Below are 27,595 nucleotides of genomic sequence, written 5' to 3' on the forward strand. Positions count from 1 at the left end.
ACAAATGCTAGCAGGGCTGTGGAGAAAAAAAGAACCCTTTTCCACAGTTGGAGAGAGTGTAGACTGGTGCCACCACTGCAGAAATCAGTATGGAGATACCTCAAAAAACTAGAACTAGATATTCCATTTGACCCAGATATCCCCCTGCTGGACATCTTCCCAAAAGAATTAAAAGAATCATAACACAGTGATATATGCTTACCCATGTTTATAGCAGCACATATTGTAATAGCTAAAACTGGGAAACAGCCCAGTTGCCCATCAACTGGAGACTGGATAAAGAAGATGTATTATATAACACACACACAGACACACACATATATAGAACACACATATATATTCTTAATGGCTGAGTAGTACTCCATTTTATATCTATATATAATGATCTATATATAGATCTATATATAATGGAGTACTATTCAGCCATTAAGAAAGAAACTAGACTTTTATAGTTAAATGTATATGCATTGAGGCCATACTCTTAAGTGAAATAAGGACACACATGTGAATACCAAATAGTTTCTCTGGTGTGAAAAATTAAAAGTGTAACTAAGGATCAGAATGTATAATAGATAATGTGAAATATGAAGAAAAGGTACAAAGGGGAAGGGCAAGTGAGAGGAGTAGGGGAAAGGGAAAAACAGAAACAAAATCTTCGTAAATAGGAAGAGGTAAAGGGGTTGAAGTGAGGGCAGGGCAATGGGGAAAAAAATAAGAACCAAGGTATATCATGTAAAGGTACAAATTCCAAATGATAAATGTCATCATATTGTATACACAAAATGTAACAATAAACATAATGGGAAAAAGTGTATATTGAAGGGATTGTGGTTTAAAAATTGACAAATCAGCTATATATTTCTGTGTACTCCAGGAAGACTTAATGGTTAAAGGATTTGGAAAAGTCTAGCTTTATGCTTAAAACTATAGTTATATATTAATAATATATTACATATGTGTTATTTTATCTCCGTTTTATTGATAATTAGGTATTTTACATGTAATTATTTTAGAATGTAGACATTTTGATGGAAGTATGTGTGCTTTAATTTTTGTGTTAACTTTCATTTAGTGGCTTAGTAACTATTTTTATATTCTCATAATATTATGTTTTATACTGTGTAGAAAGAAGAAAAAAAACTATAAAACAAGTAATTAGGTAGAGCAGGATGCTTTTTCTATGCTTTCCTGAATCTGCATAGTCTGTAAAAGAAAATAAGTTTATTTGAGAGTGGAAGATTATTGAGAAACATTAAGTTAATAAGAATAAGAAAAAGTATTTATCTAAACATTTGGTGATTATACAGTTTAGAATTACCCAGAAGTTATTTCAATTCTCATCCCTCAAATCTGACAGTCCGTGAATCAGTGAATAATTTTAAATTGGCAAAAGCCTAAAGTTAACTTTTAGATACACTAATGTTACTGAAATTGTATAACATTAACAAAAATATTGTAATTAATAAATATAATTATTAAATAACTTAATATCTCAAAGTAATTATATTCAGCTTATTTGTCATGGATTTCTCCATTTCTTCCCTGTTTTCTCCTAGATGGTCCCCGGCCATCACAAAAAGAAATTATATCACTTCGGGCATTTATGCTGCTTTTTCTCAAACAACTCATCCTAAAGGTAAAATAATTTTTTATATTTCAGAATTGTGATGTATTAGGTCAAAAGAAACTTTTGGCATAGTTGTCATAATTTTTGCATTATTATTATTAAATTAATAGTAACTACTTTTCATGAATTGCTTTCAAAATTTTATAAACTGTAGTACTAAATTATTGAACTTTTAATTAAATGTTCTTTGATATCCTTTATTAATGGAGAAGGCAGAAAATGACAAGGAACATGAGTAAGAAGCCAGTGTAAATATTTTATTTTAGAAAATGTTCTATGTTCCAGTTTAAGAAATCTTGCACAGTGTGTAGAAATCTTACGTGAATGCAGAAATCTTGAATAGGTATAGAAAAAAGAAAAGTGAAATTCTAAGAATATAAGAAGTTATAAATATGTTAATCACTTTTCCATTGATGAATAAATACTTGATAACTGCAATTTAAATGGGGAAAAGTTTATTTGGCTCCTGGTTTCAGAGAGTTCAAAGTGGAGGAAAACTGCTCAACACATGGCAATAAAGGAAGTAGAGAGAGGGAGCAGGGAAGAACCAGGAGTATACCCTTGAAGTTCATGCCCCACTGATCCTTTGCTCCAATTAGGCCCCAAGTCTTGACAGTACATTCAACTATGAATTTATCCATGAATTAACCCACTAATGTATTTAGCATTCCCACAATCCACTTACCTTTAAAAAGCTCCACCTCTGAATGTGTAAGATCATTGAATGACATTGCAGATCTAAATCATACCATTTAGTGGCTTATGTATACTCATTATGCAAAATGCATATAGTTCATTTCCAAGAGTCACCATTCTTAATAGTTCTAGTATTGCTCAAATAGGTCTAGAGTCTTCTCTGAGACTCAAGCCAAGCTCTTAGCTATAAGCCCCTGTTAAAAATCAGAAAGAAAGTTAAATATTTCCCATATACAGTAGTATGGAGTAAATGATACAATTTCAAAAACTAGGGATATAGAAAAAGTATCAGACCAGCATAAGACAGAAATCCAACAGGGCAGACATTAAATTCTTTAACTCAATGCCTAGTACCCAGGGCAAGTGGTGTTGAAATGTGAGTTCTGAAAGACGGGTGCAGTAGCACATGAATATAGTAGCACCCCTGTAGCCATGCAAGTTACTGCTCAACCCATGTGGATAGCCATTCTCTTGCTCTGGTTCCAGCCTCTCCTGGCTTTAGTTAGCAGAAATTCCACATTTCTGTCTTTCTAATTTTTTAGAGTCTACACTTTACCTTCAGCTTTATTTGTCTTGCTTTGATCATTGTCTTCTCAGAGGCATATTGCTTGGTCTCACAGGCCTTCCTTTGGAATCTGGAAGGAAGCCACCATGATGTTACAATTCTTGCACTCTCTATACTTATAAAATAAGTACCATGTCCTGTCAGTGGTAGCAGTAGCTGGGCCCCTGTGGACCATGGGTGCAATGCCCTCTTAAGTGCCTAGATGTCCAAATTCTGAAATACATTTCTCTAGGAAGTTCTAAATGAGTAGGACACTTTGGCCTCTCTTGTGAGAGAAAAATGTTTCAAAAAAATTTACTGTTATGTACCCTAGAGCCTCTGATGGTTTGAATCTGGCTGTTTTGTGAAATGCCCTCAAACCATCTCTTTTGTTGTTCTGGTCAAAGTACATGAACTTAATTTGTTCTACAAAGTTGGCCATATTGTGTTTGGGAAAGATGGCTGCAGTCTTCTTTGTCTCTAGATGCAGAGTTTGCAAAGAAAAACAAAATTTCACCAAACAATTCTGTTTGTGAACCAAATTGTTTGCAAACAAAAGTGTTTCTAAACCAAAGTACTACTGTATGTGACTTCTATTTAATGGTGCTGAACTGTTCAGCAACCTTGCTCTTCTTGATACCACTTTGCAGTCACTTTTTTTTATCAAACTGGAACATTTTGATATTTTGGGGGCTCTGCTTTTTGCTCGTGATTTCTCATTATAAATTTATGACTAAACACAGTCAGCAATAGCGTACCACCACCTAACCATTGGAATTCCTTGGTATTTCCTCTGTCAGATTAGTCTGCTGCCTTTAAATTCACCTTCATTTGAAGTCTTAAGATAAGGGCAAAATGTAGGCAAATTTTCTTGTCAAAATTTATCATGAATGGCCTTAGTCCAATTTCCAGTAGAGTCCTTTTCCATCTAAAACCTCTTGAGCCTGACCTTTACTGTCCACATTTCTGTCAGCATTCTGGTCTTATGAGCATCTAAAAGAATTACCCATCAAGCTCTTCTTACAGCTTTCTAAGGTTTTTCTATCCAGCATCTCTGAAACTTTGCAAATTCATCCTGCAAAAGAGTTTCAGATGCTTTTTATCTATATCATCAGGTATAGTCACAGCAGTGACCTTACTTCTGTAGTAATAGTTTTCTGTATTAGTCACTTTGCTGCTGATAGGACAAAATAACTGTCACCTGCAGTTTAAAGGACATGAAAGTTTATGCTTTCCAAGATTTTAATCCATAGTTAGCTGGCTCCAATGCAAAAATATCATGGCAAAAGTGCATGGTGGTAGAAACCTGCTCAGTCCATGCTAGCCAAAAAGCTGAAAGAGGGAGAGAGGAGGAGTTAGGGTAAGAATATATCCTTCTAGGTCATGTCTCAGTGGCCTGTACCCCCAATCCAGGCCCCACCTCCTGACACACTGAACTATGAACTCATCAATGATTTAATCCACTAATGAGTATAGTACTCTCATGATCCAATCACTTTTTTAAAGACCCATTTCTGAACATGAGATGATTAGAGAACATTTTATATCTAAGCAAAACAGTATTGTGAACTCTTGTATTTGTGTTCTTTGAAGAAGACAGTGAATAATTACCAAATAATAATAAGAATACAATTTATGATCAAAATAAGCTAACTTTTGATAGAGTCAAATTTTAGGAACTCGAAATGTGACAGAATTTTCTAAATATTTAAGTGAAATAATATGAATATGAAGCTTAGGGGAATTTTATTTTAAAAATATCTGCTTTAAAGTCTTATTTTTCTTTTAAATGATCATTTTGATGTATTTAAAGTTTAATTTTGTTTAAATTAAATAATAAAATGTTTTTCAAAAACTAGGATCGAGGGGTGAAGGAAGATGAACTTCAGAGTATATTAAATTACCTACTTACAATGCATGAGGTAAGGCACATAATGGATCTATTTTAATCAGTTCATTGAAAGTTTTAGAATACAATTTTTATTAAATAAATATTCATAATCCTTATGCAGGATGAAAATATTCATGATGTGTTACAATTACTAGTGGCTTTAATGTCAGAACACCCAGCCTCGATGATACCAGCATTTGATCAAAGAAATGGAATAAGGTACGATGATGGTGCTATTATTAGAATTTAATGGAGCATAATTTCGCATCCTAGAATATCTTATCTTATATAAAAGTCTGAATAAATATGAAAAAATCTTACACATGAGAAGGAAATAAATGGAGAAAGCTGCTATGAATCCTCTTAATACTCAAGGAAACTGACTGATACAGGGTATAGAAAATGGTCTCAAGAATCAAGAAAAGTGATTTTAGTGGTTATTGTTAAAATGACATTTCAAACAATATGAGCTGAATTTTTTGAAACAAGGTAATAAAAAGTATGGTATGTTCTAGCAAAAAGACAATGCAAGAGATATATGATATTAGGCACAAGAAAGTCATAGAAGCTAGATTTGGGAGGCCCATATCATGCTAATGAGTTCAGATTTTTTTCTGTTGGTGATAAACTTTGAAGAATTTTGAATGGGCAAATGATGTATTCATATTGCCATTTTGTTAGATTAATAGTAGTGTGAAACATAAATTAGAGAAGAGCATTGATATAGTGACATCAAAGAGAGATTATTTTATTGATTAGTATTAAGATGGTGACCTGAAGCAGTGACAGTACAGTGAGAATAATAGACTGGAAATGTGTTTTGGAACAAGAAAAAGTCTGAAAACTAACTTTAGTTATGATGATTATAAAGAAACTGGGTCAATGTCTGAAACAGTTTCTGGAGTAATAGTCTCCTGAACTTAAATCTGTAATTTATACCCTTGGGGATTTTCAGTTAATTTTTCTGGAGTTTGAGCTAATAAGATGAGCTAAAAAATCTAGGTTTTACCATATACAACTCAGTAAACTTCCACAAGTTGTTTTGTGAACAAAACTTATTAAAATTACATTAATAACTGCCAAGTAATGTTTTGCGCTTCCTTTACTTGGCCATTTACATCATCAAATAACAACTTTTGGACTTGGAAAAAGCTTTCCAGTTTAAGAAGCAGTCATTTCATGGTTTTATGTAGATATGTAATTTAAGCTTATAGGGTTCCTAATCTGTTTGAATGAAATCAAGATTCTTTTCTTGCTGTATGTTGATTTAAAACTGTTATACTTAATTAATTTTATTGTATTAGCAAGTTTATTCACCTAATATAATCGATTATATTCATTTTTTCTGAACGTGATTGACTCATTAGTTTCTTTGACCTTACACCTTTCTTTTTTTTTTTTTTTAGGTGACCTGTCATTTTTTTTTCCAGCTTTAATTGAGTTTATTGGTACATTTTAGGGATACAGTACAGTTACAATCATTGTTGGGACCTTTCTTTATTATCTTACCTCATAGATTATGGGAGTCATTTGAAATTATGCACATCATCCCTTGTAGAGGATACCAAACTTAGATTGTATAATACGGTGAAAAACAGAAAACGAATTTTGAACTATTTTGACACATTGAATATCTGATCTTAAACAGAAGACTGATATTTTGTAAGATCTTTAGGATTTTAATAGCATTTTCAATAATGATATAAAATGATTTATTAAACAAAATCAATAGGCCTTGTGGCTCTTAGTTAACTGCTAGTTCAAAATGTAAGTCTGGTACCAGTATCTCAAAAAAATCACAGATAATAGAAATTGCCCTAGTTTGCTAATTTGTTTTTCCCCTTCAAAAATTGTGGAAATATTTGTCTCATAATAGTATAAACATTGAAAAATAGGGCTTATTAGATAGAAATATATTGAAAACAGTTATGCAATTCAAATACTGTGTTCTAGAAAGCAAGAACTAAAGCATAACAGCTGTACATTATATGAAATAATTTTTGGGGGAGAATTCTGATCAATTATATATAATTCACTTATACTAAGAATTGAACAGAAAGAATAAACTTAATTAATTCTGGTTATTTTATTTTGTGGAGCTGGGGCTCAAAGACAGAGCCTTACACATGCGAAAGGAGTATCTGACAATGAGCTACACCCCTATCCCTAATTCTGGTGTTATTTTAAGTGTACTTAAAGAACCCTTGTGATGCTACAATACTGAACTGAGGAGTTAAAATTTTGCCTTTTTTATATCTGAAAATCATCAATGTAAAGAACCGTAAACAACCCATGTTAACATAGGTCAGTCAGTTTCTGGCTGGATATAGTGAACCTCAGCAGACAAATTGGGATTATTTATTAATACCTTTATATTACAAATAAACATTAATTAACTGATTTGTTGCTACATTACTTATTCATCTTGCATCATAGTTCTATTTGTATATAGGTGTAATAACCCTAGACATGTCATGTTCCAGTGTTATTCCTAACTTCTGTTGACCCAAAAAAGAGTCTTAACACTATTTGCTTCCTCCTATTCAAAGTTATTCACAGGAAAGAGGAGTTCTATAGGAGCTTTCCATTCTATATCCATGTGTAAACCAAAATCTTCGGTTCTCAAAATAACTTTCTATTTGATGTTTTTTAATGATTCCCTGTATATTTCTTTTTTATAAGTATGATTTTCCTGTTTTCAAATTTGTCTCTTTTCATTATAGACCTTGGTTCTTTAAAATTCTGAAAATAGATTCCATGTAAACATAGATTTATGAAAGTGGAATTTAAAAACAGTCATCTTCCAAGGGAAATAGTTGCTGTAGAATTAACCTCTTCTCATATTCTTTAGCAGATGAAATGCCCCCCCCCAATGGCAAGGAAAGGCAATGTCAACATCTTTTTATCAATAGTATAATCTATTGAAAGTAGAACAAAAGCTATCACCTTTATGCCATTTGTTCCTATTAATGTTACTAAACTGATGTGAAAATTATATTGTGTCTTCTCTTACCAGCTTTTATTTCAGCCTAGAATTCTTTACCTTCAGAGTATACCATAGCATTGTACTTTCAAAAAATACTTAATGACGTTTTAGTACACCCCAGATTTTATTCGCCTTTGCTACGCCAAAGGATTTTCTTAAATTCTAGAATTACAAGTGTGCAATTACCATTAGTCCTTTCTGTTACATGTGAACCAAAAAAATGAAATAGTTTTTATTTTTTAGCAAAAAAGGCAATAAAATTTCTCAAACATATATAAATTGAAGAGCCTAGCAGATTAAATATTCTGAGACCTCATTTCACATTCTTAGACAATAGAAATACAGTAAGTGGGCAGGTGTCTATCCTTGATGTCTTTAACTGTGATGCATATAATGTTATCAAGTTTAAATGCTGTGGGCAGTCTAAGAGATGTGCTGTACCCATGTGTCTTAAAATTGAAACATTTTGTTCAGTGTTCTGAGAGGCAGTACTTACACTCACATTGCCCTAAGACTAAGATTAAAAAGTTCCTGCCAGCCTGAATCAACAGTGCCATATGCATTATGGTTCATCAGCTGGCTTCAGCGAACTGTATTACCTATGTGACTGTCCCATTGCATGCACTGGACAGTGTCATTGGATCATACAAGCCACCCTATGGGACAGTCATGTAGGTATCACCAGTAATACAGGTAACAGGGTAGACAATTATTCATGTATAATCCTGTCATGAACATTTTAAAGAAAAATGAAATATATTAGCCTTTAATTTTCAAAAGAATTACAAAAAAACTCATGTATTTATTTTATGTATTTGTAATTTTTTTCTTTTTCTTTTTTATTGAGTTTATTGGTACTTTTTAAGTATACAGTACGGTAACATTCATCATTGGGATCTTGTAACTTTACATGACAGGTCTTGGTTCTCATTTTTCCCCCTTACCCCTGCCCTCCCTTCACACCCTCCATCCTCCCCTATTTACAAAGACTTTGTTTCCATTTTTTCCTTTTCTCATATTTTTCCTTTTCCCTTATTTCCTTTCCCCTACCCTTCCCATTTCCCCTACACGTTAAGCCCTTTTTTCACATTATCAATTATACAACTTGGATCTTATTTACACTTGTATTTGTAATTTTTAAAAAGTATTTGGTAGTGTTGTAATATTAGTGCTTATGAGATAATTCGTGTATTTTTAGGGTGATCTACAAATTATTGGCTTCTAAAAGCGAAAGTATCTGGGTTCAAGCTCTGAAGGTTCTGGGATACTTTCTGAAGCATTTAGGTCACAAGTAAGTTGATATTTTTCCGTAATGAATTTTAGAAATATCTACTCAAACATGTTTTTATGAGCTTTTTTAAAACTAACAAGATTTGACTAGAATACTAATTAAATAGTGGAAATATGGTAAAAGCTATAAGATGTTTTTATAAAGTAATGTTTTATTAATAGAAGATTATATAACAAAATCACAATTTAGGTAAGAAAATGTATTTCTGTTTTCTTCCTGAAATGGAAGCTTTGTTTATTTTAAGAATATAATAAAATATTTTTTTCAAAATATGGATATGACTTTTATAAAAATCTTCTTGACACAGGGAATACCATGTATCCTAAGTCTCTCTGAGAATTGATGTTAAATGTACATGCTAAGTATTTTATTATTTGTTTGTATTTTTTCTAACAATAGTCTTATTGATTACATTTATATTCTGAAGATGCTAGAATACCTTATTGCTTTCTGCTAAATTCAGAATTTCAGAACTTTAAAAATATACCTTTGCTATAAGCAGTAACCATGGATTTAATGTTTGCAGTTCATACTATGTTGTCTAGTTCATGGATATTGTTTTATAAATTAATTTTCTTTACAAATGAACTGAAGGGCATCATGTTATTATTCAGTATTGCTGGATAGGTTTCCTCACAGAACTTCAGTGTTGTCAGTTCTTTCTGGTGCTTACATTTACAGTTGTTAGTAATATGGACGAAAACTGTACAAATTTCTGAATAGCCATATCTATGTTGCTGCATATCTAGAAGCTTGAAACATAATTTATTTTACTGACAATAAATAGTTAATTAAGATAAAATGGAAACATGATATATGTAAGGGATTATTGAGCAAACCCCAGAATGCAGAAATGGGTTACACATGAGGAACTGTAAGCATGCCAGGTTCTAAAGTACCAAGAATGAGAAGAGGATGATGCACCGTTACTATTAGAATGTAAGGATCACTCATTTGTCTTTGGTTAAAAAGAAAAAAATAGACTTGGATAAATTATTTTAGTCCTGGATGAACTTTAAAATACACACATGTTAAATATACCAGGAAGCACACTTTAAAATATAGAAAAAACTGAAAACTCACATAGTACATAATTTTTAAAATAGGCAATTTCCTGTTTAAACATGGGTGATTAAGATAACTACTTTGTCCTTTTCCTATAAAATTCTTTAATGAGTCAATAAGGAGTAAATAATAAAATCATTAACACAGTTGTTAAAAAATTGATACCATCCTTGAATGTCAGGATATGAGTAGCAGTTGCTTAAAGCTTCTGACATTGCTTAAAGTTGGATACCCACAAATAAAAAGAGAAATCCAAGGAGAATCGCAGTGATAAAATGGTAACAAATCTCAAAAAATATCAATGAAATCATCAGATTAAAAGCTCAGTATAAAATCCAAATATAAATCCAGTGTATCAGAATAGTTCAGAATTTATTTTCTGACTACGTAGCTACAGTGAGTGAGTCCAAATTATTCCTGTCAATATGATTATAAATATTAAATGCACTAGTCAAAAATAACATGTAAAATAAGTATATATAGATTGATGGTTAATTATATAATTGATTAATAAAATATGTGTAGGATCCTGAGTTAGCTGCATATTTTCTGGGTGATCTTGTAAACATTTTTGAACCACAAGATAAAGAGCAAAATGGTAATGCTTCCTCATAGAAATCTAAGGATGAGATACTTGTATAAAGTGTTTAAAGGTAATAGCGTGTAATAATTTGAATAGTTATCACAAAAGTACTGTTGTAAGTTCAGTTTATTTCTTCAATATGATTAGTTATCTGAAATAGCTGTCATCAAATATAAATATGAAATACTAGCAACATTCATGTAAAAAATGAGATAATTTAATCATTGACATTAATTGTTCAAGATTTTAAATAGAAATAAAATATTGTTATTTGAGAGTTAGAGATCTGTATCATTATTTTAAGATGATTTGATTGTATACCTAAAAAGCCAGAGAGAACCATCTTTAAAACAGTTGAAAAATGATATCTCATCAAACTCAGCATCTCTTCTGTACAGAGAGAAATGGTTTGTCTGATAATAAATCTGACTTGGTCTATGGATAAAGATAAACTGAAGACTGGGGAGATTGGTCCCATTTAACAGCTAGTTTATAATTTATACCAAGAACAGTGGTACCTCAATTCATGAATGCTTTTGTTTGCAAACGATTTGTTTTGTAAACAAAGGTGTTTGACAAAATTTTGTTTTTGTTTGCAAACTCTCTATCCGGTTGCAAACATGACCACGACCGTCTTTCTCACAAAAACACACATGTGGCCATCTTTCCAAAATCATAGAACAAATTCAGTGCGTGAACTGAGGTACCACTGTACCTAGAATTTGAGCTGTGCAATAATCCATAAACTTTGTTAGCTGAATGTCTTAGTCACTTTTTTTGTTGCTGAGATAAAATACTGGACACTCAAAGGAGTAAAGATTTATTATAGCTCACAATTAGTAAAGGTCTCAGTCCATAATCAGCTTTCTCCAAGGCAGGGTGACATGGCAGAGGGGCATTGCAGAGAAGAAATAATCCATAGCAAGTAGGCAGGAGACAGCAAAGCAGCAAGCCTATGTCTCTCTTTTATCCCATCCAGACTACTGTCCTTTTTGATTGATGCCACTCATACCAATGGTAGGACATATGGCACCCTTAATCCCAGCATCATACCCTTAATCCACATTCACACACCCTAATCCAAACACCTTCAGAACTCCCCAACTATGACCACATGAAGTCTCGGGGACATCTAGATAAAAGCTATCACTCTGAAGTGATAGGCTGGACATTTCATTAAAATTACAATGTTTATGTCAGGTAACATATCTAACTTATTCCCTACTATAAGAACTTAGTCTTTTCTCCCTTAATATTAGGCAAGCTTTTCTAGAAGAGTGAAGAATAGTGCATTTTTCATTATTGATGAAGATTAGCATCACTAGCTACATGTAATGCTGATAACATGTATTTCTTGATATTATGTGATGAGAAAAACACTTCACTTCTGTGGCATTCTTATAGCCCCAACTAACCGATTCAATGACAATGAAACTTTGTACATCCCATAGTTGAGGGACAGTCTACAGAATATCTGAGCTGTACTCTTCAAAACTGCCAGTGGTGAAAAAGAAAATATTCAAAACTAACAGATGAGTAGAATAAAGGAGATATGAGTGCTACATGAACGTAGGTGTTAAAGATTTGATCCTGAAGAGAAACCGAGACACTAGTGAAAAACTAGTAAAAGCTGAGTCAGGTCTGTAGTTTAGTTAATTACATCCATGTTGATTTATTAGTTTTAACAAATGTACTATAGTTAAGAAAGATGTGAACATTGGTTGAATAATATATGAGAAATCTCTGCTCTGGTTTTACAACTTTTCTGTAAACCTAATAGTTTTCCAAAATAAAGTTATATAAATTTGATAAGCCATAACTAGAATATATCGTTTATTTTTAAAATTAAATTGTTTCCTCATTGAGTTTATTGGTACATTTTAGGTATACAGTACAGTTACGTTCATTACTGGGATCTTGTACCTTTATATGACAGGTCTTGGTTCTCGTTTTTTCCCCTTATCCCTGCCTTCCCTTCACCCCTCCTCCCCTCCCCCTTCATTTCCATTTTTTCATTTTCTCATATTTTTTTCTTCTCCCTTATTATCTTTGCCCTACCCTTCCCACTTTCCCTACATCTTTAGCCCCTTCCTATTTCACATTGCCCATTATATCATTAGGATCTTATGTACTATTATAGTTTATTCACACCAGAGAAACTATTCGGTATTTACACATGTATGACTTATGTATTTCACTTAGGAGTATATACTCAATATGTATACATTTTCCTATGAATGAATCTAATTTCTCCTTTATGGCTGAGTAATATTCCATTTTATAGAAGAACCACATCTTCTTTATCCAAATATAAAGACCCGATTCAAAAATGGGCTCTGAAATGAACAGACATTTCTCAGACAAAGAAGTAAAAGCAGCAAGTAAATATATGAAAAAAATGCTCCATATCACTGGTCATTCGAGAGATGCAGATAAAAACAACTCTGAGATTCCACCTCACCCCACAAAGAATGGCTGCTATCAAGAAATCAAACAACAAATGTTGGCAGGGATGTGGGGAGCAAGGAACCCTTCTCCATTGTTGGTGGGAGTGCAGACTGGTGCAACCACTGTGGAAATCAATATGGAGATACCTCAAAGAACTGGGACCAGAGGTTTCATTTGACCCATCCATCCCTCTGCTGGGTATCTTTCCAAAAGAATTAAAAGAATCATATCACAGTGATATATGCTCACCCATGTTTATAGTGGCACAGTTTGTAATAGCTAAAACTTGGAAACAGCCCATTTGCCCATCAATTGGAAACTGGATAAAGAAGATATGGTTTAAAATTAATTCTACTGGTATATTTAATGTATACAATATAATGACATTCATTGTTGGAAATGTGTACCTTTACATAGTCAATCTTGGTTCTTATTTTTTTCCCCATTCCCTGCCCTCACTTCAACCTCTCCCTCACTGCCTGTCTGCAAAGACTTTGTTTCCATTATTTTTCATTTTCTCATATTAATTCCGTTCCCTTCTTTCCTTACCCCTACTCATCCCATTTCCCCATCATCTTTGTCCCTTTTCTCCCTATTTCACATCATCTATTATACCTTTTAATTTTTATTTACATTTTCAGTTTCTCAAAGCAGAGAAACTATTTGGTATTTACATATTTGTGTCCCATAGAATATATGCTTTAATAAAAAGCCAAACTGTTCCTTCATAGAGGTGATTTTATTACAGTTATTCTCAAAACAATTCTTCTAACAAGTTCTTCAAATAGATACAAAAAAATGCCTATGTGCTGTATCATAATACACCTGTGAAAATTTTAGCTTATAAAATTTTAAAGTAGTTATTAATAAATATCCACTGTGGAAATAAAAATTGTGAACTTAGTTCATTTGTCTAATGCCTTATCTTTAAGCAACTGTCACTTCTGGATGAATTTTCCAAGACTATCACACTGAAATCTCCTGTTAGCAATTAAATCAATCAATGTGCTATCCATAGATGTTCCTTATAGGCTTATTATATCTTTCCAGATATGATTTCTTTCTTTTTTGAACATGTTGTTCTTGTGGTAGAGCTAGTTGTGTATTTACAAAAATAGGATGTGATGTGGATTATGGGAGTATGATTGTTGGAAAACTTTCTTCCTTTATATGTTCAAGTTTAAGCTATTTAGCTCTTGTCTAAAAAAATGTGGGTTCTTATGCATACTCGGGCACAAAGAATTTGATATTCTGTTGAGGTTACAAGCAGAAAAAATAAGAGAATTGGTGCAGGGATTTCTTTATGATGAAGTAGTCAAGCACCTAAAGGACCACATTAGAGTCTTAAGGTAGACAAAAAGCTGTACATCTTAGTAGATGTTTTGCTCTCAAAAATCCCTGACAACCATCATCTTTCTCTTCCCACTGGTCTCACACTAGACCAGAGAAATATTAACACTGTTTTCATGTAAAGGACTATCAGAGGACCAAGAAGCACCTAAAATGGTGGCATATATCTTTTCCTTAAATTTGTGGGTATACACGGAAATTGTATTCCTAGATGCTTGCTCCAGTGCTCTTCAGGTAGGAGTTATAGCTTGCCAAGTCTTCTGCTACATTTCAGGGAGTTTAGAGAGTAATTTCCCTCAAAATCTGCTTATGTCCCATCATACAAAATTTGTATTCATGAGATCTAACCTGACTCTGAATGATGAAAAATAACAGCTCATCTAAAGTGACTTTATCATCATGGGAGATAAGCGAGAATCATTAAACTATTCACCCAATGAAATGAAACTATGGTGGAACACTTTTTTTAAAAAACAAATAACACTGGAGATTCAAATAGAGCACTGAAGGTAATATTTTGTCTCTCAGATGAATGGAGCAATGATATGCTAAAAAATAATGCCATCTTTTTAAGGAAAAGAAAAAAGAAGATATTTTTACTTGCTTTAAAAGGTTGGTAGGCAATTATAATAAACAAGTGTAATGGAACACTCTGCTGGGGGATGTTTCCTGTAGAGCAGACTGTATATGTGAAGGGAACATGGGAGACAGAGGATTGTTTGTACTTTGTTTTTATGTGAACCTAAAACTTCCCTTCCAACTTTATACTTAATGTATTAATTGTAAGCCTAAGAAGAAAAAGAGCAGAAACTAATGAGATAGAAGGCAAGAATATTAAGTAGCATAACTTCAAGACCAAAAGGATATCTTCTTCACTTATAAATACTTTCTAGTAACTATCTAGATAAAGAAGTCATCCATGATTTCATATAAAGTAATTACTGCAGTCTTGACCCAAAATTGGATATGACTATAAATTTAAGAAAACTTGGGATTAATCTCCTTTGTGAACATCAATTTTTATAAGTATATATTGCAATCAAGTGGAGGATGGTTAGAGAATGCAAGAGTGGCTTAATATCCGGGCATCTTTTCATGTGATTTACTCATTAGTATAAGAGAATAGATATATAATTATCATGAATACAACAATTTTTGATAAACGTACCCATTCATCATCAATCTTCTTAGCAATCCACAAAAGGAAAATAATTCTTTTACCCTGATAACAAATCTCAATAAATTTGAAAAGTACTTGAATCACACAAAATATTTTCTCAAACCACAACTAAATTAGATGTCAACAAAAGAAGGAGATTTGGAAAATTGCAAGATATTTGGAATGTAAACAGAATAAATAACCCCTGGGTCAAGAAGGAAATCACAAAAATAATTAGAAAATAATTTGGACTAAATGTAAATAAAACTACAATTTAGAACAGTAGAGTTCTAAAGCATTGTTGATTGAAAATAAAATTCAGCAGCTATGTTCTAGAAGGGTTGTCTACATTTTTAAAAAAGAATCAGAATAATTTATCATTATATTGTGGCATTGCCACAATCAGGCATCTACAGAAAAGAAATGATATATTTTAACCATATTTGTATATAAATATTTTTAGTATCATTATTGTAATACCCCTAAACTGTAAGGAATCCATATTCCATCATGTGGTGATGGACAAATAAAACATATTTATATAAAGTGGAAAAAAAAAGGTATTGTGTGATTAAAAGGATAGAGATTACTTATTTATACAATGTATAATGAGTCCTCTAGGATTATGCTGAGTGAAAGAAGCCACATGAAGAAAACTACATATTGTTATGATTATATTTATAGGAAATCTCTGAAGGACAGATTTGTGGTAACATGATGCTAACACTCGGAGTAGGCACTGACTGCAAATGAGCTGAGTGCAGTGGAATTTTTAGGATGTTGGAAATACGTTCTATAACTGGATGGTGGTAATAGTTGCATGAGTCTAAGTCATTTCTTAAAAATCACTAAATTATATACACTTGCAAAATGTTTGAATTTGTGATATCTGTATTTTCAATAAAGTTATAAAAAATTTGAAATGCAGATTTAAAACTCTTAGAAAATGTAGGATAAATTTCTTAACACTTTGGGTTAGAGAAGAATATCTGAAACAATAAATAGATAAATCAACATGTAGAAAAAAGTTAATGAATTTGATCATTAAAATAAAAAGTACTTTAAAAGGTACCTTTAAAAAAGAGAAAAGACAAAAAGGAGGAGATATCAAAAAATGATTTGTATCTTTAATATGAGAAAAATTATGCAAATAAAAAAACTTGGGAACGTGAGGAATATAAACAAGCATTCACTGAAGAAGAAGAAACTTAAATTTACAACAAACAAATGACTCGACTTTAGTATTAAGAAGATGCAAATAAAAATTTTATTTAATACCATCGGACATCAAGTTTCAAATTTTGACAGTACCACTTGTTGAAAAGAATGTATATTAATGGAAACTTTCAAGTCATTGAGGGAATTCTATATTAGTATGGTCACACTGGAGAGCTATATGACAAATAGTAAAAGAATGAAATACTCATACCTATGACTAAGTAATTCACTTCTTCATACAGGGAAACTGTCTCATATGCAAACACATTTTCAGGGCAGCATTGTTGATAATAAGGAAACTGTAAAAACATAACAAGAATTTTAACAGAACAGTAGGTAAATGAATTGAGGTATATTCATACATTGGATATACTTAGAACTGAATTGCAATAACATGAAGTTGTCTTTAACAAACCTAATATGTAGCAATAAATACCAAACACATACAAGGACAAAATTATAAATTTGGGGGAATACATGCCCATCTAATGAAAGGAATACATGGAAATAAACCAAAATATATATTGGGTACTCATCAGTATTATGAGAAGAATGAAATTGTGGGCAGGCATCTTGGAAGTATTTACTGTGATAAGTTATTTGGTGGCTACACAGTATTATATGATTCATCATATAAAAATTCATATTAAAAATAAATGAGTGAGGAACGGGACAGCAAACAAAAGTTGAGATTTGTTAGAACAAAAAAATCAGGTAACATGTAAAAGCAAAAAAATAATTAGTTAAGGTTAAAATTCAAACCAGACTATAAAAAGACATTGTGAATTATGAATGATGGAATTAAATAGATAATGATGTGGTCATAAATCTGAAAGCTTTAGATATTGCAATTATATATAGTGAAATCCATTAAAGATGCAATATGAACTTGATAAAAACGAATAAATGTTATAGGTGATATAATTTTTAGTACTGGGTCAATTGAATAAATAATACATGAGATGCAGCAAAATTGCTATATTTTTCAAAGCTGAGTAGAAAATGTTTATGGCAGAAAAGTTTTACTTTTAGTTCTTGTGAATAACGTCTTTATTTCAAATATTTTTAACAGCTGGGTTTACTGTACATACATGTATTTAGTCTTCAAGTAAAAATTTGGAAAGTTAATATCAGTAATAAAGAAAGAATATATGCTATTTTGCTTATAATGATTTTGTTTTGTTTTTTATATGAGATTCCAAGTTTAATATTTTTTACATAACTGAATGTTTCCATATGTCCCATTTTACCCAAAGCTACTTTGATTTTATTCTGTTCTTATATTTGGAATAAAATTTTACTTTTATAGATTAACATTTTCTTTATATAAAATTCTCAATCTTATTACCTAGATTGTACCAATAAACTCAATAAAAAATTCTAAATCATCATTGTAAATATCAAGTATAGAGATTTTCTGGTTTTTAATACACTTTGTCTATGCTCCTTTAATGCCTAGTTATGTCTTGATACAGTTTTCTCATAAATATAGATTAGTGTACATGTAGAAGTAAGTTCTAATATCAGTTCCTAATATCAAAGTAAAAGACCTAAGAGATTGTAGAGCAGTACTTCAACCTTATAATTGTCCTGGTAGATTGGAAGAGATTAAAATGTATAATAGGTTCCACTTTTTGAATAATGCTTCTTACAACAGAATAGTATATATTATAGTAGGCAAAGTAAACTGGAACTCTAAATAAAATTATTGATTCTATCTTGAATGCCATTTAAATGTTTTGAAATGAGTAAAAAAGGAGCCATATCATGTATCTTATATAAAGTTATATAAAAATAAAATTGCAATTTTAATATCAATTTGTATATTAAATATTGTTTTGATAATCTCAATTTTAAAAATTTTTCAAAAACTTTTTAAAACCTTTTTCATACTTAGAAATGAATAAAAATGTCAATAGAATTTTAAAATATAGTAGTGTTTATTTTGTAAAAAGTCTATGAGACTTTAAACCAAGGAATAGGCTAAAAGAAGAGGTGTAGAATGGAAAGTTCAGAACCATTTTCTAAAGGGCCTGGAAAAAGAAATAAGGGAGTTTACTATAAGGTAATAAACAGATAGATAGTATGAAAATATGGTATATGCATTCATGACTATTCCACAAGGAAAGTCATTATTATGTATAATTAATATGCATGAATACAAATACCCATATACATATATATGTTTAGATTAATAAAGTTATTGAAGTTGTTAATTGTTCAATAATTTTCAGTGAGGAATTTTTTAATTTTTGCATAGGAGAGAGAGAGAAACAGAGAGGGGGAGAGAGAGAGAGAGAGAGAGAGAGAGAGAGAGAGAGAGAGAGAATTAGAGGAATCTTAAACCAAAGCATGCCCTTCCTTGATCCAAAACATCTTTAGGGAGAATATACATTTGGAATTGTAGACTGTCAGATCAAGTTGATAAGGAGAGATGAAAGAATTTCTCTTTTCATTTCAGTGTAAAATAGACTTTCCCTCCTCCAGAAAACATCAAACAGGAATCTAGTCTGCATCACATAAAGTGCTAACTCAAAATTTTGGTGGCTAAAGAAAACCAGAGGATTCTGGAGTAACTCCTTGTGTATCCTTATTTCATTCTTATCTCTGCAGTCAGCAGGACCTCTAAATTGCTCCCTTATAATAACTACATTGTAGTGACAGGATTTAGGTATCTTTAATTACTGTCTTCTGACTTTGATATATGGAAAGACTTTCCATGAGAGGCACAAAAAAGCAGAACTCAGGCTGACATTATATAATAGAAGTGAAGATTCCGGATCTTTCCATACCAATTAAGGGATCCAGTGATTTCTGTTTGGGAAGTGAAATTGTTTAAGTAAGGGAAATGGTATTGAAGGACTGACTCATTCAAAGTATGTCTCACACACTAGTGCTGGTGCTGTAGTATGTCTGAGGCCCATTGCCTCAGCTGTGCCTTCTCGAATAAAGTCTTTAACTTTTAAAAAAAAGTTGGGGGGGGATAGAAAAAGAAATGTTTCTCACTGCAAATGTAACTCAGAACAGGTTTACGTTATTAGCTTCTCTTGTAGGTGTCCTAGTGAAGTCTCCTGAACTGAATCTGTAGAACTAGGTCTTTCATTAGAGGCTCTGTATGAAACAAACTCTTAAAATCTTTTATTAGAAGCTCTGTAGGAAACGAAATCATGTCATGTACAATATTGGAGGACTTAACTTTCTGCCTCAGATGGGGAATGACATTGCATTTTTGGCTTTCTCTTGACTGCTGTGCAGCAAAATTTATTGGTAAGATTTTTTTTTTTTTTTAATGTAAGCTGCTGGAAGAGGCTGACCTGTCTCTTCTCTGATATTTGCTCATAATTCTTTAAGTTTCTCCCAAACCTAGAATTAGACATCTGAGCTTTTACTTTGGAGTAGATAATCAAGAGCCATGTATTTCTTTTGTAGCTGAAGTTGTAGTGACACAATGGAAAGGTTATACATATCATGTACCAGCTCTGTGTGGCGGAGATCATATTGAGAGCAGTGCTTTAGCATTTTTTCTTTCCTGACTGGGAACGAATGAAAGGTTCAAACTTCCTTTTCTTGGGTTTGGCTTAAATTAGAAATGATTAAACCTTCCATATCTCTAAGTTCTGTTTTGTTTTTATTGGCTAGTTGGCCATTTCCAGACTTAGTGTTTTGCAAATGTAGTAAGAGGACGATTGCCCTAGATTATAGTTCAGTTTAGGTAATTTTGCCATTTTCCTCCCTGGACTGAGGAGGACTAGGAGAAGGGACAAGTTGTATTGTGTGTTTGTTTTGGTGTATGGAACTTAGAAGGCTGTTAGAAAAGAGGATTTCCAGGTGATTGCTGCCCACATAAATGGTTCATAATTTGGTTTCTGTATTAAAGTAATAATAGCTGCTGTAAAATTTTTATTCCCATATCAAACTGCTAGTTTCTTTCCTATTCACTTGATATACAAATGGGTTTCCCCAAAAGATGATTGTCTTATAAGCAATTATTAAGAGACCTGGGGACTTTTGTCCATTCTGTGGTTGTATTCTCTTCATCATACGGCTCCTGTGTTATTAGCTTGGGAAAGAGCATAGAAGATATGTGTGAGTGCATTTTCTAGGGCCAGCCCTAAAAGTGGTCTGTAAATCTTCTGTGTATATTGGCTAGAACTCAGTTAAATAACTACATCTACCTATAAGAAAGTCTGGGTATGTAGTATAGCTGTGGACTCAGGAAGAAAGGAGCAGAGTTTTGTGATTTCATAGTCAGTGTATATTACATTTGTCAAAATGAAACAGGGATCAGTAGAAAAATCAATAAAAGACATGAAATACTGAGGCTTGCATCCCAAGAAGAGCCAGATCTTGAATTCTAAGAAAGTGACACAAATGAGAATTATGTACTAATCCTTTAAGCTGGAACTGAGTGTTCCAGGAAGACTTTATTAAAGCTTTTTTTTTTTTAGTATTTATGCATATATTAGGGAAACAAGTAAGCCAATAGTAAGTAGAAATGTATTTTTTAATCCATTGGCTAACCACAAATACGAGCAATGATTAAACAGTTATTTCTTTCCACCTCTACTGTCAAGGTAAAGTATTCACTTTTAGCCATAACTTTAGATTTTTTATGTTAAGGTTTATAATAAAATATTTTGTAGATTTTATATTATGTTGTCAATGTGTTAGGGTTAATATTTTTAAGCCAATAAAGTAATTTCCAAATAGATGTGTTATGTACATGTACCAGCTTCCTACAATAAATGCAGTCATTTTGTCCTGCAAACATGTATTAATATAGCTGGGTGTGGTGGTGCACACTTGTAATCCCAACACTGGGGAGGCTGAGGCTGGGGCAGGAGGATTGCTGTGAGTTTGAGAACAGCCTGAGCTACATAGTGAGTTCAAGGTCAGTCTCAACTGCATAGTGAGACCCTGTTTCAAAAAACAAAACAAAACAAAAAAGCAAACATGTATTAATAAAAATTTTAAAAGAAAATTGAAAATAATAATTGCTAACATTTATATGGTTATATATTTTGCACATTTTAGTTCAGTTGGATATTTGAATAATGTTTAAATAATAGTCTTGGACTTTACGAAGCATCTGTGATATAAACTAGTTTCTTTTTGTAGGTGGAAGTTGATAAGAGCAATTGTAAATGTGTCATTTGTTCAGAAAATCCAGTGTATCCATGGTATCTTTTCCCCCTTTCTCTCCAGGAGAAAAGTTGAAATCATGCACACCCATAGCCTTTTTACTCTTCTTGGAGAACGGCTGATGTTGCATACAAACACTGTGACTGTCACCACATACAACACACTTTATGAGGTAAGAGAAAAATATGTGCTGGAAATTTAAAGTGTGTACAGATAAAAATTTAAATCGTGTGGTTCAGATCAGAAGTTTGGTCAGCTAGTACAAAAAAGCCAGTAAAATCCAGAATAGTTAAAAAAACAAAGATAAACACCTATCTTACACAGTTTATGTTTTAAAAACATACCTGTGTATAAGTATTTGTGAGTGTTTTTATGTAGTCTCAAGGGCTTTTTTTTTTTTTTGAGTATGGGTTGACTGAGACCAGCTTTGCAGATTATCACACAAACTACAAATATTATTACATATATTTTTTTTTTCTACTTCCAGATCACATCACTCTCCTTTCCTCACTCCATCCCTACTTTCTAATATATAATGAGTAAAACATTAAGATATAGTTGGTACTAAGATAAAATGTAGGGGAAAACTATTTGTAAAAATGATATGTAGAAACATCTTTAGATCTCATTTAAATTTAGAACTTCCTTTCTCATCATTTCTACCAAATGATCATTTGCTTTGGTCTAATATTTTCTATGAAACCCATATACTATTTCACAAAATAGCTATTTTTATTTTTAAATGCCAGTAAAATATTAGGACTGTTTCTAGGTAGTAACCTGAATTCTGCCCTCCTGTAACTGATCTTCAGTGATCCCAAGTCATTTCCCTGGTGTAAGTGTTGGTAAATCACCAACATCACTTTTTATGTGGCTAGTTGCTAAGGTCAATTTTTATATTTTTAAATGGCTGAAATAATAAAATAATAGTATATGACAAGTAAAATTTATGTAAATTGCAAGTATCAGTTTCCATGAAACTGATTGTACTGCAACTTTCCATGCTGGAAGCCATAGTGATGCAGTAACTGAGCAGTGTTTCTTGTACTACATGTATTGCTGGACCTAACTTTTTTTAATACCACAGATAACAATTATGTCTAAACTGGAAAAATTGATTGTTTTCTGCAAAGCTAAAGATTGAACCCAGGCCTTTGCACTGAGCTATATCCTAAGTCCGTTTTTAAAATTTTTGAGATAGGGTCTTGCTAAGGTCACCTGTTGCCCATGCTGGGCTTGAGCTTTCTATCCTTGTTCCTTGGCCTCCCAGAGTGCAGGGATTACAGGTGTGTGTAATCAGAACTAGCTAGGAAAAATTGATTTCTGATCTCACACTTTCATATTCTCCTGATCTGTGCATCTGTGTCATACATTTAGATGGCAAGGCATTGTGTATAATACAAGGACATGATAGTCATGCTAAAAATCATTGGCATTACTAGACTAGACAGACCTAATGATAGTCCTCACAAAAGCAATGTTTGGAAATAAAATACTATTTCATCATTATAGATTTCCTTACATAAATAAAAATTAACGTGAGAAATATGGAAGGCAAAGGCAGTTTTAAATTAATATGTGACAAATTCAAATTTCTCTAGTAATGCATTTTTTTAATCTAAGCTATGGACAAGATGTAATTCAATTCCAGTTTTGTCATAATCCTCAAACAAGAGAAGCCTTTACATTTCCAGATTTCAATGTCCTAAATAAAATTGCAGTGGAACCTCGCCATGCTCATTCACTTAAGTATAGTATATGGATTATTTTTCATTACTCTGACAGAGGTAAGTAGTTAAAACAGAAACCATATGATTTATAAATCCTCAAATACCTGTTTTTTTCGATAAAGGGCTTACTAACCCTTGTATTCCTACAACACAGAGAAATGTAACTCCCCTTTGTTGTTGTTTTTATTAAACCTTGAAACGTATAGAAAAACACCAACATAAAATTTCCCTGTGTTAGTATCTCCATTAATATTTAAAAGTATGCATTCTTTGTTCATCTCTATCTCTGTGTATATGTGTGTTTATGTATACACACACACACCCCTCTTACAAAGTATCATGCATAAATCTGTATCCTTTTTTTCTGCTTAATAACCCATTGAAAAGATTTTTATTACTACATATTTATCTATAGCTAGAGAGAACATTTTTCTTGTAAAAGTACAGATAGTACAAAATGGTAGGCTATGTAATGTGGTGTCTATCGCACATATTCAGCTCTACATTGTCCACTAAGAAGCAGCCATAGACAGTATGAACTAAATGGACTGTGCCCATAAAACTGTAGTACAAAAACAGGTAATAGGCCAAAGTTAGCCCGGAAGACTTGGATTTCCTAGTCCTGATCTGTAGCATTACTTTTCCAATACATTATTCTATTTTATCTTTTTTTCTATTTGATAATCTCATGGAATGGCTGCCCTTTATATATAAATTGAAGAAATCTTTCAGCTCCTTTGATTTTTTTTTCTTCTAAGCTTAATATACCCACTTTGCATCAGTCATTCTTTAAACCATTTAATTTGTAGATACTACCCTCTTTTTAAATTATTATTTTTTACTATTGCTCTAGTACAGTATTTGTTATATAGAATTTAATAAGCACTAATAAGATGGTCTATCCTCTTTAAATAGTATGGTAAGCATTTCCCTTTCTTGATACTGATACTATATTTCTCCAATAATAGTACCTACCTTTTATTGGACACTTGTTATAACAGTCACTTTAGTGATTATTTTTATGTCTGTTATCACAGATTTACAGCCATCTTGTGATACTGATATTTTGATTGCCTCTTATACAAACTGAAACTTATAGGCTAAATAATTTTTTTCTATCATACTACTAACAAATACTCATAAAATAAGTAAGTTCCATATCTGTGCTTAAGGCAAAACTGTTAGAATCTACTTTCTGAATCAAAACATTGCTACAACATCCGATTAGGGTTCTTCACGCTATTAACATCTAATGCAGATTAACTTAAGTTTATGTCTTAGTTTAACACTAAATTTTGACGTAAGAATGATAGGGCAGTAGATTACTGTTCCTGGATCACCAAGCTTTGAAGATTGTATCATTTTGGCTAGTGCCTTCTAGTTGAACAACAACAAAAAAAACTCCTTTGATAAATATTAAATTAAATTTTAATAGCACAGTAAGTGAAATTTAATTTTAAAAAGTAAACAGCCTCAAGACTTGTAGCTTAGGTTTAATTCACCTGACGATTATCATCAGTCAGATCCTGTAGTCTTGCAAGAATCACTGATTGATAATTCAGACTTTGAAACTCTTTTTTCCCCTTCTTCATTTTCTTTCCTGGTTTGGGAAAATAACCTTAACAGCAGCAGGGTTTTAAAGTAAGTTAAAAGTATCACTACACCTTTAGGAAGATATATAATAAAATACAAAAATAATAAAGAACTACTGTATGTCAAACCTGTGGTATCAATAATGTTTTAGAGTAAAACAAAATAATAAATTATATTATCTAGCAAAGTGTTTTTACGTGCCATTAGGATGAATACATGATGATCTTCAAAACTCTTAAATTGGCAAGAGGTGTGTCTTAGTTACTTGCTTGTTGCTGAGACCTGGTAACTCGACACCCACCACTTAAGGGAGGAAAAGTTTACTTTGACTCACAGTTTTTAGAAGTATCCGTCCACAGCTGGCTGGCTCTAAGTCTGGGAAGCATGTCAGGGGAGGGTTGCTGATAGCTTGATAGATAGGAAGCAGAAGGAGTGAAGGGGGAGACTGAGAAGAGAAAACCCTTCCAGGCCATGCCCCTGGTGACACACTTCCTCTCACCAAATCCCACTTCCTAACAGTAAGTGCCCATAATCTAGACAAGTTACAAAGCTCCACTGTGAGCATATGAGGCTTTGGGGGACATTTTAGATCTAAACCTTAACAATGTGTTTATAATAAATAAAAGTGTAAAAAGTAAATGTAAAGGAAAAATTCACATTAAAATGTAAAATATTTTAGCATTATATGCCAGATAACATTATAAATTCGTGCTTATGCCTAAAGTCTTTCTCTAACACATAAATTTTATTTATAAAATAAAATTTAAATGTATAATGCTGGGCTCAGGTGCATATCCAAATACCAGTTACATTACCTTTATGCTTAGAATTCACTTTCTCGACCCTGTCCAGTGTAATTGCCACTAGTCACATGTGACTGTTAAGCTCTCAAATTATGTGCTGGAAGGATTAAATACACATGAATTTCTTGTTGATATCTGTCTCTGAACGCTCCACAATGTTTTTGTTTTAGTGAGGAGCAGGGTCTAACTTCCTGTAATGTCTTAACCAAGTCCAATCACACTTTCAGAACCAATTTTTAATCTTTCTATCATTTCATTAAATTGTATCTGCATTCAACTCTCTTGTACGTTATTATTCCCCTCCCCTCTTTTTAAATTAATACATATTTTAATAACAGTATGCCATGTTTTATTGCTTAAACAGAGCCATGCATTTATGTCTGTCTCCAGAACATCAGTTAAGTAAATTGATGCTGGAAATGGAGTTCCACTTAGCAAATAACACTAAACAGTTAGTGGCATGTAAGCATATAACTGTTCTTAGTAAATGCTTGCTGAGCAGAGTTCTAAGTATATTTTTATAATTAATAATTTTATATTTCAATATGTTACAGTTGTTAGAGCATATTATATAAAGAGCCTTATTTAATTTTCCTAGCAATTTTATTAGAGAAAGTAATTATTGCCTCATTGTTATATAATAAAAATAAATAAATAGACAACAACATCAAAAGCTCTTGATGCTTTGAGGTAAATTTTATTTTCTGTGTAATGTGATTTCTTCTTTTAGGGTAGAGAAAGTTTTGACTATTCATTGTCATGTAGTAGTATGGACTGTTTTTTTTCCCAGCTTGCTTTTAATTACTTTTAATCTCTTATTTATTATGAGAGTATTTTGGGATCCTATCCATTGGACTGTAGGTAAACACAAAGACCTTTAGTTCTTCATGCTTTGACATATGGGTTTCAAAGAATCCGTCATGTCCAGCTATGATGGATTACTAGAGCATGTTTGGAATGCTCCATTCAGAAAAATTTTGATACTACTTTAATCACAAAATATTTCATTTTCAACAAAAGTGTGGAAATATGGGGGAATAGAAGTGATTATATTTGATATGTATCATTTAAGTAATTAATGGTAGGCTAGTTTTTATTTCAAAGTCAATAACTTTTGAAGTGCATTCCTAATCATATCTTCTTAATCTGATCAGAAAGATAAGAAAAGTGCCAATTCTGTACCTTTTCTAATTAGAAGAGATTATCCTAGTGTCCTAATGTAGTTTCTCCGTTTCCAACTTTTAAAATATAGATATATACAACTGGTTTCTAAACCAACAGTTACAGTTTCCCCCCAGGTTTTTGATATGATTTAGATTGAACTATTTTTAAAGTATTTTCAGAGCCTAACATGTTAAAAATAAAATAGAAATTAAGTCACTGATATTGAGTGATGTCTTTAATAAATACAGCCACACTAGATTTAATTGTATATATATTTAAGACTGAAGATAAATGTCAGTTAAGGC

At 32.1% G+C, this 27,595-nt stretch overlaps 1 protein-coding gene and 1 long non-coding RNA gene across 5 annotated transcripts in view; one reads left to right on the forward strand and one right to left on the reverse strand.

Annotated features, from left to right (window-relative positions):
- Nbea (neurobeachin) overlaps positions 1–27,595 on the forward strand; it is a 680,165-nt gene that overhangs the window by 134,265 nt on the left and 518,305 nt on the right. The window contains exons 14-18 of one of the 2 annotated variants that reach the window (XM_010623923.1): positions 1,557–1,636; positions 4,727–4,789; positions 4,880–4,977; positions 8,943–9,035; positions 22,064–22,172. In XM_010623923.1, coding sequence (XP_010622225.1) covers positions 1,557–1,636; positions 4,727–4,789; positions 4,880–4,977; positions 8,943–9,035; positions 22,064–22,172 — 443 coding nt within the window. The remainder of the gene's footprint in view (positions 1–1,556; positions 1,637–4,726; positions 4,790–4,879; positions 4,978–8,942; positions 9,036–22,063; positions 22,173–27,595) is intronic. The other variant, XM_010623924.1, reaches the window with a different exon arrangement.
- The window catches only part of LOC117284600, a 192,835-nt gene that overhangs the window by 51,283 nt on the left and 113,957 nt on the right, over positions 1–27,595 (reverse strand). For all 3 annotated transcript variants that reach the window (XR_004515690.1, XR_004515691.1, XR_004515692.1), the window contains exons 3-4: positions 17,070–17,157; positions 2,880–2,958 (exon numbers count right to left, since the gene is read on the reverse strand). This is a non-coding gene — a long non-coding RNA (uncharacterized LOC117284600). The remainder of the gene's footprint in view (positions 1–2,879; positions 2,959–17,069; positions 17,158–27,595) is intronic.

This window comes from Fukomys damarensis, unplaced genomic scaffold (genome assembly GCF_012274545.1).
Source record: "Fukomys damarensis isolate Sample0158 unplaced genomic scaffold, DMR_v1.0_HiC HiC_scaffold_38, whole genome shotgun sequence".
NCBI classification, from domain to species: Eukaryota; Metazoa; Chordata; class Mammalia; order Rodentia; family Bathyergidae; genus Fukomys; species Fukomys damarensis.